Source organism: Montipora capricornis, chromosome 2 (assembly GCF_036669925.1).
Source record: "Montipora capricornis isolate CH-2021 chromosome 2, ASM3666992v2, whole genome shotgun sequence".
In the NCBI taxonomy this organism is placed as follows: domain Eukaryota; kingdom Metazoa; phylum Cnidaria; class Anthozoa; order Scleractinia; family Acroporidae; genus Montipora; species Montipora capricornis.
The window spans coordinates 47,490,351-47,506,065 of NC_090884.1; the positions used below are offsets into that span (position 1 = coordinate 47,490,351).

Genomic DNA, 15,715 nt, shown 5'->3' on the forward strand with positions numbered 1-15,715 from the left:
TTGGTTTACATTGTATCGCCTTCTCAATTCTATTCAGTTTTATCATTATTAAAAGTGACAAACGAGAACAAAAAATAATGGCTGTTACATGGAGATAGCATTGGCTAGTCAAGGCAGCTAGCAACAGATCAGAAATACATGTAGATGTCATTACAGCCTTGTGTTTCTCATGAAAGACTTCAATACATATAGTTGCTCTTATGTAGCAAGTTTAACCCATTGACTCCTGGGGATTCCCCATTGAAAAGTAAAATCGTCTGGCATTAGACAGTAAAATACTAAGTCTGGCCAGTTTATGCTGGTTTGGGTGTCAAAGGGTTTTAAAGACTGTGCTTATATTCAAGCTCCACATTTTTTTTTAAAGACATGTTAATTTCTATAATAATTTAATTTATTTGCAGACTTCAGAGAAAGAGAATTCTCCCAAGTCAGGTACGTTCATGCAAAAACTATTCCCAAACTTTTTCTTGTGCAGAACATTACAGTCTTTTATTTGCGAAAGAGTCATTACTGTCAAAAAACAAAATCCATTGCAATGCTTCCTTAATTTCATTGTATAATAATCTGAACTCTAGCCAGTTTGGCTTTTTCTTGGCAACACAATAAACTTGAAACATTTTCCGTTTGAATCATATTTTCTGAATTTCACAGTTAATGTAGAGAAAACTTGGAAACCTATCAGTACTCTTTCTTTTACTAAAGCATCACAGACCCCATCAGACACAACTACGTCTGCTGGAGATGAAAACACTGATGAGAAGCCAACTAAGAAGTCTAAAAAAGGAAAAAGGGTTCAGTGGCCAGCTGACGATGCCAATCTTGCTACATTTCATTACTTTGAGATGGATGAAGATGAAAGAGGTTAGGTTATTGAATTTTGTGGGTTTCATGTCCATGCATCATCATCATCATCAGCGCAAACAGCTTGTCCAGTTTAAAGCCACCCTTCATTCCAAGTTGTTACCATCTTTATTAATATCTTTTGAAGTTAATTGATGTAGGTTTTACTTCGACAACCCTCGTGAGCTTGACCATATTTGGCACCAAAAAGGAAAATGTCATCCACTTTTCTCTCTTTTTCCTCCAAGAACACCTAGTCTTGTTCTTGTTCTTGTTCTTTGTTGACTGTTAGGTGTTGTGATATCTTGTAATTTGCCATTTAAGGTGTTTCATATACAGTCCAGAGGTAGTCTGGCCAAGTTAACAATAAAAAAGCTTGGCCACTCCAAGAGTCATTTTCTTTAAAACATCCGTTTGTGAGGCCTGCTGTCTTTCCTTTTTGTTATCATCTGTGTTAACAGTTAAGTCAGAGTTATACAACTGTACAATACATGTAAATCTGATAGACGAACTGCTTTTCTTGGCTTTTTTAGCTCTGGTGAGACACCCAGTGAACTTTCTTGATGCAGCTCATAATGAGATGGTCAGAGAAAGACAGGTACAGGCTTTGCTGTCAGAAATTGCATTGTTTTGTTCTTTGATGTGTCTTGGTTTGTTTCCTAATTGATTGTCTTGTACTTCATTAATTGAGACATCTCTTTTAGCTTGTGGAACAAGCCAAACGGTTAAGTGAAGACATGATGGTCGAAAGAATAAAGGTAATGAATTTTATGATTTCTTCAATGCTACATGTGCTACAGTGTGTGATTGGTCAATCGTTCTTGTCAGTCAGTTTTCTGTGGTATGGCTGGGTTCGTTTCTTTCTTCATTCAGTAATACCAAAAGATGAAATGAAGATCTTGCTAACCTAGTTTTCTTGGTCCTTAATGATGTTATCACACATTTTCTCCCATTTAGATGGGTTTATGGACCATTATTATGTAGAGTGCATTTTGTATAATCAGTTCCATACATGTGGCAAGGGGATGCAAACTTTGAATTTAGCAAATATGTGACTGACACAGTTTCACGCTGATTTTAGTGGTACAGACCTGCCGTGATAACAATAGATCATCAGATGGAGAGAGGAGGAAAAAGTGAACAACGACACATTCAGGTTTGTTATTATATTTATAATAAAAAGCACATTTCCAATTTACATATTAGAGTGGACTTTTCATAATTCAATTTTTGGAGATTAGACATCAACATGTCGATATACAGGTACCCAGGTGATCAATTTCTTGACAGGTTAAACTAGTCACTCCACAATTTGTAAAGGACCCACTGAGTGTTCATACTGCCTTAAAATCATTGGCACTCAGCTGGGCAATCAAGATATAAAATGGGGATTTGCCAAGTTCAACTTGGATCTCAAGGATACTTTGGCTAAGGGTTATAAGCCACAGTAAGAAATTATTGATTCATCATGATCTTGTCAAATACATGTACAATTGGATTGACAACACTGTTTTGGTGCCATGTGAAACACCAATATTATTGTTATTGCTTATCATCTTCAAACACCCAAACAATATTTTGCCTTAATAGCTCACTGAAAAACTATGCCCCCATTAAAGTTTAAACTCTCATATCTCCAAAATGAAATGTATGGTCGACCTCATAGTCATTTTTTATTGCTCAAAAGTGATCAGCAGAAGGTAACACTCTCTATAACGTAAAAAATTCCACCTTAAGTGTTCCATTATTAATATTGTAAAGGTAACTCTGATTCTCCTTCAGAATTTTTTTTATAACCTACTTATCACTTTCCAGCATTTTTGAGATATTAGCATTTAATTAAAGACAAAATATGTCTTGTTTTTAGATGGCTATCATGTCACTATGGCAACTTTTAACAACACTATTAAGCACTTTTTGTTATACATGTAAGCAATATTAAGCAATTATTGGATGAGGTTGAGCATGATAGCGAGAATTATCAAGGCCGAGGTTTGTGTTATCTGCCGAAGCCGAAGGCTGAGGCGGATAACACAAACCGAGGCCTTGATAATTTCGCTATCATGCAAAAACCGAATCCAATAATTGTTTTATTATACAATTATAAAATGTATAAGCGTTGAGACATTTCACAGAACAACAACAAAGTAAGCCACGCAATTACACGTTTCAGTGTAAACATCTTTATTAATGACAGCCGTGAATTACATGTAAAGCGGAATTCAAAAGGTTTACAGAAAGGATTTAAGCCTAAAACATCTGAAAACGTTTCAGGAAAAACTGAATCGAACTGAAACTTTTGAACAAAATTCTAAAGTTAAGTTGTACGGTCTTAAAAATGTTCCCGATATCGAGATGTAAACAAAACTTCATTGTCTGCAAAAACGAGTCATACATACATGTATAAATGCCAGTGTCTGTAGATGTGACGCGATGACACAGCGCCATCTAGAATTAGCGGGGTGCTTTTAGCCAATCAAAATTGAGATAGCATCAGCATTGTATAATAATAAGTATTGTTGTTTCACATGCTACCATAAGATAACATTTTGGTGATAAAGAGCTGCAGAGTCAAACCTTTAAAATACATCTACAGCTGTAGGACAATAATTATAATTTCTTGAAAGAGTTGAAACTGGCTTCAGCTACTTTAATTGTAGTATAATTTCATAATATTATTGTTTACTGATTTATTTATTGCAGAAAACAAGGGAAGCTAGTATTCTTGCTGATATATTTTTAACAAAATCAAGGTATTAATTTTTTCCTAATTGATCACCTACTTAACCTTCCATTGTGTTGGTATGTTTAAGATATAAAATTAATGTATGTTCAGGGCTCAAAATTACAAAAAAGTCCCAGGCACAATTTTGCTACAAGATACAAAAATTTGATCCCAAGTTCACAAAGTGAAGTCACAATGTATATTATGTAATTGTGGGTCATTGTGGGAGGGTGCAAAGTGCAGGTTGCAAGTTAGGGTTGCAGGTCATTGTTTTACCATAACTGAAACAACCCAAACCTTTACAAGAATGCTAACCTTAGGCTTAAACATAATCTGAAGCAAATGTTATTAAGCACTTTTTGTTATAAGCAATATTAAGCAATTATTGGATGAGGTTGAGCATGACAGCGAGAATTATGAAGGCCGAGATTTGTGTTATCTGCTGAAGCCGAAGGCTGAGGCGGATAACACAAACCGAGGCCTTGATAATTTCGCTATCATGCGAAAACCGAATCCAATAATTGTTTTATTTTACATTATAAATGTAGAAGCGTTGAGACATTTCACAGAACAACAACAAAGTAAGCCACGCAATGACACGTTTCAGTGTAAACATCTTTATTAATGACAGCCGTGAATTACATGTAAAGCGGAATTCAAAAGGTTTACAGAAAGGATTTAAGCCTAAAACATCTGAAAACGTTTCAGGAAAAACTGAATCGAACTGAAACTTTTGAACAAAATTCTAAAGTTAAGTTGTACGGTCTTAAAAAATGTTCCCGATATTGAGATGTAAAAACAAACTTCATTGTCTGTAAAAAACGCGTCATACCTACATGCATAAGTGTCTGTAGATGTGACGCGATGACACAGCGCCATCTAGAATTAGCGGGGTGCTTTTAGCCAATCAAAATTGAGATAGCATCAGCATTGTATAATAATGAGTATTGTTGTTTCACATGCTATCATAAGATAACATTTTGTGATAAAGAGCTGCAGAGTCAAACCTTTAAAATACATCTACAGCTGTCGGACAATAATTATTATAATTTCTTGAAAGAGTTGAAACTGGCTTCAGCTACTTTAATTGTAGTATTCATAATATTATTGTTTACTGATTTATTTATTGCAGAAAACAAGGGAAGCTAGTATTCTTGCTGATATATTTTTTAACAAAATCAAGGTATTAATTTTTTCCTAATTGATCACCTACTTAACCTTCCATTGTGTTGGTATGTTTGAGATATAAAATTAATGTATGTTCAGGGCTCAAAATTACAAAAAAGTCCCAGGCACAATTTTGCTACAAGATACGAAAAATTTGATCCCAAGTTCATAAAGTGAAGTCACAAAGTATATTATGTAATTGTGGGGTCATTGCGGGAGGGTGCAAAGTGCAGGTTGCAAGTTAGGGTTGCAGGTCATTGTTTAATACCATAACTGAAACAACCCAAACCTTTACAAGAATGCTAACCTTAGGCTTAAACATAATCTGAAGCAAATATTAGCATTGGTAAAGGTTTGGGGGGGTTTAGGGTTTAGGGTTAGACCCTCCAGGTCATTTGCACTGCATTGTGTAGCCAGTGGTTTGACAAAACAAAAAAAATGAGCCTACAGGTGTATGAAATAAATTTATGGCTTAAGAAACCTCTTAAACTGATGAATGGTGGAGGGAATGGTGTTGTGCATGTAATATTGCAGCGAAATTACGCTACAATTTTGTCCCCTGTCTTCAGATTGATACAATATTCACAATGGGAAACAAACATTTTTTCATTTCTTTGTTTATTGTAGCAAACATAGTGGCAAAGTTTTAACTGCTAATCCTTTTATTTTGTAATAGAGAAAGTGAAAGGTAGTCACAGATTTGTAACTCCTCCAGATATTTTGGTCGCAAATGCAACTGTATTGGTTGCAATTTGGAGCCCTTTATGACCTTGTTGCTTTTGTTGTTTTATTAGTCTCCCAGACAGTCCAGCTGAACCTGATCCAGAGAAGCAACAAACCAATGGGAATGAAGAACCCAAACTGATTCCTCATGATGAGGTATATAGCATACCATTCTTAGGTTTGCTTCAATAACAACAACTTAATGTCACTTTTGAGTGGTTTACAACTTGAGTTAGGGTCACTTACTTCTAATTTTGATTTTGAGTCAGTTAAAACCGACCACTGACTATTATTTGTGTATCATCTGTATCAAAACATCTGACCTTGAAGCATCTAACTTGCAATGCTTTTCCTTATGCGTCTATCAATGTTAAGCCCAAGGAGGAGGGGGGGGGGGGGGCCCTGGGCATATGTGGGGCATTTGACCTCTTTTTACCTTCCCTACCCTCAGCAATTTGACTACGAATCTGGGCCCCAGGGTGGGGACGTTTCCTTTTTTGCGTGGAGGAATAGGACTAAGTCACATCATCCCATGTGCTTGTCTGTGCGCCGGTCATCTTGGAATTGAAGTAGCGCGGCTAAAGCCCTGAAAGGGGGCTTTTTTTTTTTTAATAGAGGTAAGCACTTGTATTTATACAGAAACACTACTTCTCACTACTCATTTTCAATAGAAATTGATGGAACACCTTACTTTGTGGGGATTGAGTGGATTGTTGATAATATCGACTCGCTTTTTGTCAGAGAATCAAGCGTTGGATTTCTATTAAATATTTTCTATCCATCGACTAGGAGAATGCCTCTCTTAAAGATTACGAGCGCCTGTAGAACAGGGATATTACTTCGAAAATCACCGAACTGTGGAATGGGCTCAAATTTTTATATCGTCGCCACACCCACTTTTTGTTGCTGCCCCGTACATTTTTGTCGAAGAATTAAGTTGGTATGTGAGACGGATGGCGCACATTACGAAAAGTGGGTGTGGCGACGATATAAAGATTTAAGCCCATTCCACAGTTCGGTGATTTTCGTAGTACTTCCCCAAGGTGGGGATATTTGATCTGGTGTGACCAAATTTTGGGGCCCCACGCTGGGCATTTTGACCAAAAATTCTTATGAAAAGTCAAATGCCCCACATGTGAAAGCCTACCCCCCCCCCCCTCCCCCCTTGGGCTTAACAGCGATAGATGCATTACAACAAAGCTGGGGATCTAGGATACCAATACTATGCCCAAATATGGACAAAAATAAGATTGAAGCTGCATGCACAGGAAAATGCACAAGCTGTGTTACATCCAAATAAGGAAATTTTTAAACTAAAAAAACCCCAGCTCTGAACCAGAGTTAAACACTTCCAAGGTCACGAGCTTCTGTCTCTATAAAGTGTGATGTGAGTCAATATCTTCAAATCAGTGATCAGTGGACACTAAGTTCATTCTGGGCTTAATGAGTCTATGATGAAGGTTTTGTATAAGAATTACCAATGAAAAAGCTGAACGTTACTTGTTTATAAAGCTTTTCCCATTGAAATGTTGCCCTTTTTGCTTGTTTTTTTTTTCTGTTGGTTTGGTTTTGTGATGATCTCACTATAATTTGTATAAATATTCCGTTTTGCAGAAGGGAACCACTCATGTACCTGCAAAAGCGCCGAGTTTACCACCTAACACCAGCAGCGTCCAATTGCCAGCAGCTTTAATGTCGCTATTTTCATCAGCGTCTTCAAATCGAGGTTTGACTACTTGCAGGCAGAATTCCTTACGAAGATTTTCCATTAATGATCCTTTCTGTCTCTCACACATGAAGTTTGGCCGAATTTAATAGGTTTTGGCCCATGCACCAATACAGTTATCAGAGTACTTGCCATAGTGACCTACACTCTGTTACTGCCAAAGATTGTACATGTAAATAATATGTTCAGCGTTAACAAACTCCAAAAATTCCAGCAGCATTTTCAATGATCTTGTCATTACACAGGGTTACCAGGCTAGTTAAGTGCATTGAAATAATGTCCTGGACACTCAAGTGAAAACTTGACATTATGAATATTATAAATATGTTCTTCAAAAAGGTCTACAAATTCTAGCACCATTTTCAGCAATCTTTTCACTACACAGGGTTACCAGGCTAGTTAAGTGCATTAAAATAATTCATATTTCCTGGACACTTGACTGTAAACTTGACATTGTGATTCTTCTATTTTCAGGGGGTGCAGCTGCACAAGTTAACCAACTTTTAACTCCCCAAACGCTCCTTGATAAACTCATGGTAAGCTGAGTTCACAGCAATTAACTTTTCTTTGTAGTTCGAGAGTGAAACGTTCAAAAAATGGGATTTTGTTATGAACGTAACTTGGATTAACTAGTTACCTTTGAAGATAAATAGTTTACTCGAAATTCAAGATCTTTTTGATATCTTCATGACTGACTTTGACAGTGGACCCCTGCCCTGAACAGACTTCGAAACGCCTCACACAGGTTGAAAGGTGAAAACCAGTGGTCACGTAATAAGCACATTGTGAAGGTGCAGAAAGATGTTATGGACGGACTGAATACAGCAACAACTTTATTTGGCACTCCTAAGGAAAAAATGTTTGCAACAGTTATTGTAAAGTAGAAGACAAAAACAAAAACTGGGCGCGAGGCAATTTGGAATAGTGGCCTGCGTGGCTGGCGGTATTGTTGACGCGAGAGGCAAATTTACGAGCGGCGCTGTGAATACTGTATTTCAGTCACGCGCGTTTTTGAGACGCGGACGGCAACCGGAAGAGAACATTTCGCGAGCCAGGGTAGTGGTGTCTCCCTGATTTTGATATTTATCATCTTTAATACAGAAAAGATACTTAAATGTAAATGTGGTTGTGTGAAGACAAGTTAAAAGGGAAAACAGCTCACTTCCGGTTGCCGTCCGCATCTCAAAAACGCCCGTGCTTAACCCTTTAAGCCCCGAGGGGTTCCCCATTGACGAGTAAAATCGTCTGGCGTTAGACAGAGTAAAATCTATAAGTGCCATTTGGCACTATCGGGGCTGAAAGGGTTAAACGGGGACATAGTTTTTTCACGCTGTTAGCTTAACCCTTTAAGCCCCGAGGGGTTCCCCATTGACGAGTAAAATCGTCTGGCGTTAGACAGAGTAAAATCTATAAGTGCCATTTGGCACTATCGGGGCTGAAAGGGTTAAGCTCCCTTTTATGCTCTACGACGCGGTCGTCAATGAGAACGGCACAAAGCAACAATATCATTGGTTAAAAGAGGAAAAATATTATTATAATCTTGCTACACGTGCAGCACGCATTTTAGCACAAATTTTTGCGGTACTCTCACGCGCGGATTCAGGATTTAAGGAGCAAGGGTGGCACAGTTGGCTAGTGCGTGGCCTTGGTGCATAAGGTCCCGAGTTCGATCCCTGGATCTCACATCCTTGTTTCGACTTCTTTCCTTTCAGTGTAGCCTAAGTAGCTTTAAATACCCTTAAAACGGAGCACTGATGGAAAGAGGGGGGTAAAATGAGCGCACCGTCGGCTTCCTGGGAGAATACCCTCTAGAGAGTAAAGGAACTTCCGACGTTAAATAACGTGTACCTTTACCTTTACCATTTTGAAATAGGGGGGGGGGGGGGGTGAATTTTTGTAATAATGTAATAGAACCAAAGCCTGATTGAGGTGTTTGAGGGATAAGAAAAAAAAAAACAAAGAAGGGGGGCTCAGAAAAAGGTGGGTAAAAATTCACCCATTTCACCTCCCCTGGATCCGCGCCTGACTCTTCATAACAACGACGTAAAATCACCAAATTTGAGGTTTTGACGACAACGCGAGCGTACAGATGTTAAGGTTACCGTATACCATCAGATCGGCAATTTTCTTCAAATTTGGATTTTTTTGGTTAAAATAGTGATCGAAATGGGATATCTAATGTAAAAAAGAAATTATTCAAAAATATTAAATATTGGCGGAGAAATGGCGGTTTTACGTTTTGGACGGAAGTAAAAATTACCCGTTTGATTGACAGTCTTAGCTCTGTTTTCTCGAATCTATTTTTTCACTTGGAAGCTTACACTTTAAAGAGCTAAAGCTCAAATGGAATTTGTCCGATTGCCCCAAAATTTTGGCAGTGGCTACATTAACATATAAACAACAAAAAGGTGTCTGGGAAATTTTTATGTCAAAACATTTTTTCTCTGAGAGCGATTTTTGGACGAACACAACTGGCAAAGCGCAGACACCTTTTTTTAGCGCTTTGGTTCGGGAAACGGAAAAACAAAATAAAATAGCGAAAAGCGAAATTTGCTTTGACTTGTAGCTTTGAAAAGGTGATTCGGACGCTCGCATTTTGAGGTCGTGAAAAATTCGAGAATTCAGTTAATTTCAAAATTCTTGATATGGCTTGATAGCCACTTCTATAAGCTTTAATTTTATATAGGGGTTTAGGTATCTGCAGTTTAAACCGGACGCGCTACATCGCTCGGACGCGAGACACCCCTGAAGGTATACGGTCATCTTAATCTTTTATTCTCTATTTTTACTCTGAAACTGCTCGTACCAATTTAGTTGTAGGGTACTTATTTCGCATCGTACGACGTGAACGGGATGGAATAATCGCGAAAAACTTAACGATATTGCAAAGTTCTATTTTGAGGTGACGTTTTCGTCGATGTCGCCGTCGTAGATCTTAAAAGGGAGCTTAAGCACGCGCATTTTTGAGACGCCGACGGCAACCGGAAGTGAGCTGTTTTTCCTTTTAACCTGTTTTCACGCAGCCACATTTACATTGCTAAGTATCTTTTCTCCATTAGAGATGATTAGTGCAAAAGTCTGGGAGACACCAGTGTCCTGGCACGCGAAAGTTTCTCTTCCGGTTGCCGTCTGCGTCTCAAAAACGCGCGTGCTTAAAGTCCCTAATTTGCTTCTTGAGCCAACAAGAGACCGATTCGGCTAACTCAGTGTTGTACCCAATTCAAATATCTCGGGGCTTACGAATCTTTGTGTGTTGTATTTGCATGATGTGGCTTCACGTTTAAATGATATGGAAATACATGGAACAAAGCATTTTATTCCCAAAGGGTGTGATTTGGGTACAACATTGAGTTACCTGAGTTGGTCTATACAGCCAGCTTCGCAGGCTATTAGAATAGTAGCTGAGCTAATCGAGCTAAATGGCCAAGTCAAACAGATAAGGTTTGCATATTAGATTAAGAGAGCACATCAATGAAGCGACTACCGCAAACTAAAAAGCCAAACAAACAAGAAATACACACACGAGCAAGGGGGGACTAAAAATAGATGGTAGAAAGCAAAAGATGAATGATAATACATTTCATTGGGAAAAGAAAAAGAAACCATAGTTAACTATCATAATTTGTCAGAAGAGAATTTTTTTGAAAGATAAATGAAGAACTTCTAACCTTGTAACTGGCCAATTGCTAAATAATGTGATAGAGCAGTTTTCAATTGAGTGTCGAAAGTAATTAGCCAATAGACCTTTTGCAGATACGGCGGCCATTTTGGTTTCTATTGTTTCGAAAGACATTATGGGATGCTCAGGGGGCAAATTAATATGTATTTGCCCCCTGAGCATCCCATAATAGCTATTTCAAACAATAGAAGTCTTAAAATGGCCGGCGTATCTGCAAAAAGATCTATTGCTTTGGTTTTGCATTACTTCACTCAGCTATTGGTTCAAAGTTCTCGCGCCACTTTTTCAACCAATCAGAAGTGAAAGCAAAACCAATTGTGGCTCGCGCGTGCAAATTTTCCCGCGCTTTGTGTCGGCTGTGTGTAATTACTTCGAGTTTTGATTGGTTTACTGGATTGTCTACGTCCATTTTGATTGGCCAAAGTAATTACTTTGGTTTCGGTTTTACGACGCTCGATTGAAACTCGCTGTAACGACTTACAGGGTTCGTACGCGTCTTGAAAACCCTTGAATTTTGAGAGTACATTTTCAAGGCCTTGAAAGTCTTTGAAAATCTTTGCTCTTCATTCCTGGTCCTTAAAAGTCCTTGAATTTTTTCTGCCCCGCATTTTTAATCTTTGAAAACTTCAGTATATGTAAAAGTGATCAGCCACTCAATTCATGTCATACAAACGTGACGAGCTCTGGGGTCGAGAATGATTACCAGTGCCTTTGCAGTTTTTTCAGGCATGTATGGTATGGAAAATGAGCAAGAAATTGTATTGTCAGACTATTTCCATGGGTAAATTCTTCGACGTAAATAAAAAAGAGGTCCTTGAAATTTCAAAAGTTGGCCCTTGAAAGTCCTTGAGAAGTTCTTGAATTTTTGGTCTAAAAAAGTGTACGAACCCTGGACTTAGTTGTGTAGCCATCTTTGCATGCACCATGTGCACTCGGCAAAGCCAAGAGCTGTCAATAACATTGTTTGTAAAACTAATTCACACCTTGTGGTTTCAGAAACCTCATCAAAGTGCACAGGCTCCACTGACACCAATTTCTCAAACCCCGATGCAAAATGAATCAGCAGGCAATTCTCTTCCTGATGCCATAAAAAATATCCTAGAACCACTACAGCAAAATAAAATGGGTCCATCGAGGATGCAAGGCCCTGGTATGGGTCCTGGGACAGGATTACTTGGGGCCGGTAGGTGCAGTTTGTTACATCACAGACTGGGTGCAAAACTTGAACATGAAACCAGATCAGTATCCCGCATTGGCAAGCTTAAAAGGCAATGGGGACGTTAAATATAAAGAGTGGTTTTTTTGTTTCCAATAAGATGCCGTCAATAGTAGCTGGGGTGCAGGGATGGCGCAGTGGTGAGAGCACTCGTCTCCGACCAATGTGGGTTGAGTTCGTTTGTTCTCTACTCTGCACCGAGAGGTTTTCTCCGGGTACTCCGGCTTTCCCCTCTCCTCAAAACCAACATTTGACTTGGTCTGTGTCAATTGTTGATTTCAGTTTATAGTGTCCCCAATTAGTACTCCAGCGCTAGAACTGCGAGACAATTAAATAAAGTTTCCTTTCCTTTCTCAATCAGTGTCGCATCTCATGAGGACTTAAGCTTAAGAGAAAGGCAGTCTGCAACACACAAAAGCCTTCGTTGTAGACAAGAAAACAGTTGTTTTGTTTCTATTCATATCCAGCGAGTGAGAATGCTAATGTGTCTGTTGCCATCCCCACTTCACAGGCATAAATTATTTTATTTCTCTTTTTTGACATGTTCCTCGCTGAAAAAATTCAATTTTCTCGCAATTTACCCTTTTCATGAAATGTCTACATATTTTTCACCAAAACAAACACCTTAAATGTAATTTATCTAGAGCATTAATTACTTACGTTTTTTTGACAGCACCGGGCGACCCAGGTGGAATGTTAAACACGTTCAGACAACCTGGTCCAATGGGCCCTAGAGGAGTACAGGGCCCGCACATGAGACCTGAAATGGCTCCTCATTTTCAGGGCCCAGGGGGACCTAGACAAGGAGTTCCTATGGGACCACTTTTCCCAGGTCCGGATGGCCCAATGATGGGACCTCGTATGAGAGGACTAATGCCGCCTCGAATGCAAGTTGGACATGGTGTTGCAAGGGGCATGGCGCCGGGACCACGGCCACTTCTTCCGGAAATGGTAAGGTTTGGTTTGTTATTTGTAGTTAGTCATGTTCGTCATCTTTCAGTAGAAATGAAAAAGTTTGTTCAAATGCTACGCTATTATCGGTTGGACGAACTGGTTCAGCCAGCTGGTAGTAAAGACAACCGGATGTGTACTTGATTTTACATTCCATTTTGAAGGCGTGTTGCAGGCTTTATAAACTTGCCTTCCAATCCCGGGATAAGTTCTGAACCGGTTTCGCCTGTTTTGCGGAAATCGGTCACACTTTCTCGTAATTAATGAATATCACGGGTTAATTTAAGAGCAACTTTCCTGGAATTTACGTGGTCAGGTTTATTTCTGTCTTCACGAATAAAGGAAAATAACCGAAGCAGAGTGGTGGTAGTCAGGAGCTAACATTGGTTGCGGTCACACTCGATAGAAATACAATTTATCGCTAGTGTTGGCAGTACTCTAGTGTCAACTCTCTGGTGTTTTGAAACCTGAGGGGAACACTGAACAATAGTACTTGATTTAACACTAGTTTTAACTCCTTAATGAGACCGCAAATGGATCCGACCCGATCCTGGAACGAACCACTTCTGTTCACACGGAACCGTTCCGTTTATAATCGTCAGGCCACACGGGATCAATTTGTTACGGATCCAGTACTAGATCAAAGCGACCAAAGCAGCTGTTTCTACCATTTAAGCACGCGCAGAATACACGTGAAAGTTTTCAAAATGGTGCCCATGCTTAAATTGCGTTGCTTGTACCGAAAGTAACAGATCCATTTGGGACCGAAACATTTCCAAAACTGGACCTGCTTTTTAGGAGGTCCAGAAATCGGACCTGATTGGGAAAGGATTGACCGGCGGTTCGGTTAGCAGGTCCCGGTGAGGAAAACGGCTATCCGGCACGATTTTTCGATCGGAACCATTTGGAACCGGTCCCGTGTGAACATAGCCTAAGATAATGATTTGACTCTAACTATTTTTGATGTTTTGTTCAAGACTTTTCGGCTAGTGTTTGAGTCTTCATCAGTTGAAATATGTTAGTACGCGTGATTCAAAAAGCAGCACGTCGAACACGTGCTGATAAAGGCTCAAGCACCAGCCGAAACGTCCTGAACGAAACAAAAGATAATCAGTGTCAAGCCATATTATTACAACAACCGAAGCAGTCGTTACTGATGAGACAGCAATTTACAAATCGGCTTTGTCTTTTTTCAGGCCAACCAAAACGACTTCACTTCAGATCAATTTGACGACGGAGGAGAGTTTGGAGACGAGGATGAAGACGGCGAAATCGCTGAACATATGAGCATGCGTGGCAGAGGTCGTGGAATGCCTCGCGGCCGGGGACGTGGCAGAGGGCGGGGCAGGGGAACACCGCCGGTCTGTCGCCACTTTGTTTCAAAGCGAGGCTGTCTGAGAGGAGCCACGTGTCACTTTTTGCATCCGGGAGTCAATGCACCGCCCATCTGATAATAAATCATACAGTATTTGAAGACGGTGACATGAACCTCCAAAAATACGCTATCTGAATATGCTATGCTGGTATAGTTGCGGACGGTCCCTCAAGAACGTTACCAGTTGGAATGCAATTTCAGTATCTTACACTGAAAGTATAACCAGGACAAACCATTGAATTCTGCGCCATGTCTTTAATGCTGCCACATCTCAAGAGCCGCAAAATTGAGTGATATATAGTGGTGGCAAAAACCAATAGGTTGTCTTCTTCTGTCTTTGACATGAGATTAACTTACCTTCCTCAGACTGAGTGAGAGTTGAGATTCAACCCCGTTAATACTGTTAAATTAATGCCCACTTTAAAATAAGTGAGTGGCAAGAAGCTGGTCTTGGCCATTTTAGGGCGTGGCAAATGTATAACGAGTCATTTGCGTCTAAATAATCTACGCAGATTGCGCTAAAACTATGCTTCTCTTAGTTTTTTTGACGATACCAACTTTCATGCCTCACTGTGTTTTCAAACGTCTCGTGTATGTGACAAATCTCCAAGTTTCTTCAGTTTTATGAATTTATCGTTTTAGTGCAATTGTAGACCCAGCCATCTTTGCGCTCTGCTTTCTTCCGTTTTCACTTGTAATCTTCAGTCCTTCTTTGAGCTAGAGTAAAGCAAAGCCGTCCGAGGCCCCGTTGACACAAATGTCTTACCCATCGCGCGCTACCTCAAATTTCTATTTGTACAAAAATTGTATAATTTTTTATTGGAAGGAAACTGTAAAATACTAGATAGAGAGGATTTTAATTATTTAAGAATATTTTGTGACAGAATAAATAATTCATAGTTAAATCCCTTTGCTACGATTTAAAACGCGAAGTTCTCTGACAAGTCTTGTTTCTCTTATGTCACGAAAAATTTCCGGCCTATTCTGTGTTCCGTAATTCTTGTCCTCCCCAAAATCATCATTTTGAAGCTTTGCCTTAAAGGTTCCATTTTACTGATCTTAAAGAGTTTTTCAAAAGTAGGGCTTGGAGGAAAGAGGATCAAGGTCGTATATAAAGGGTTTTTCGCACAGGAAAGTTTTTCTTGACTTTTGAGAAATGAGCTCTTGGAAGACACACCATAGGCGGCTTGTCACCGCAACACGTAAAATCTCCTAAGACGTACTGATTGGCAACTGTTGCTAGGATCAGTAGATATTTTGCGTTTAAATGGTGAGATGATACCGTCGTCTCTTTAACAGCAATTTGATTGTTT

General features: G+C 39.3%; 1 protein-coding gene across 2 annotated transcripts in view; it reads left to right on the top strand.

The window, feature by feature from the left end:
* Positions 1 to 15,307, top strand: part of LOC138024874 (serine/threonine-protein phosphatase 1 regulatory subunit 10-like) — a 30,365-nt gene extending 15,058 nt beyond the window's left edge. Inside the window, exons 18-29 of one of the 2 annotated variants that reach the window (XM_068872066.1) lie at positions 398 to 432; positions 703 to 861; positions 1,374 to 1,438; positions 1,545 to 1,598; positions 1,922 to 1,996; positions 3,544 to 3,593; positions 5,527 to 5,611; positions 7,070 to 7,181; positions 7,656 to 7,717; positions 11,857 to 12,043; positions 12,750 to 13,027; positions 14,224 to 15,307. In XM_068872066.1, coding sequence (XP_068728167.1) covers positions 398 to 432; positions 703 to 861; positions 1,374 to 1,438; positions 1,545 to 1,598; positions 1,922 to 1,996; positions 3,544 to 3,593; positions 5,527 to 5,611; positions 7,070 to 7,181; positions 7,656 to 7,717; positions 11,857 to 12,043; positions 12,750 to 13,027; positions 14,224 to 14,478 — 1,417 coding nt within the window. In that variant the 3' untranslated portion in view covers positions 14,479 to 15,307. The remainder of the gene's footprint in view (positions 1 to 397; positions 433 to 702; positions 862 to 1,373; positions 1,439 to 1,544; positions 1,599 to 1,921; positions 1,997 to 3,543; positions 3,594 to 5,526; positions 5,612 to 7,069; positions 7,182 to 7,655; positions 7,718 to 11,856; positions 12,044 to 12,749; positions 13,028 to 14,223) is intronic. The other variant, XM_068872073.1, reaches the window with a different exon arrangement.
* Positions 15,308 to 15,715: the final 408 nt, after the last annotated feature.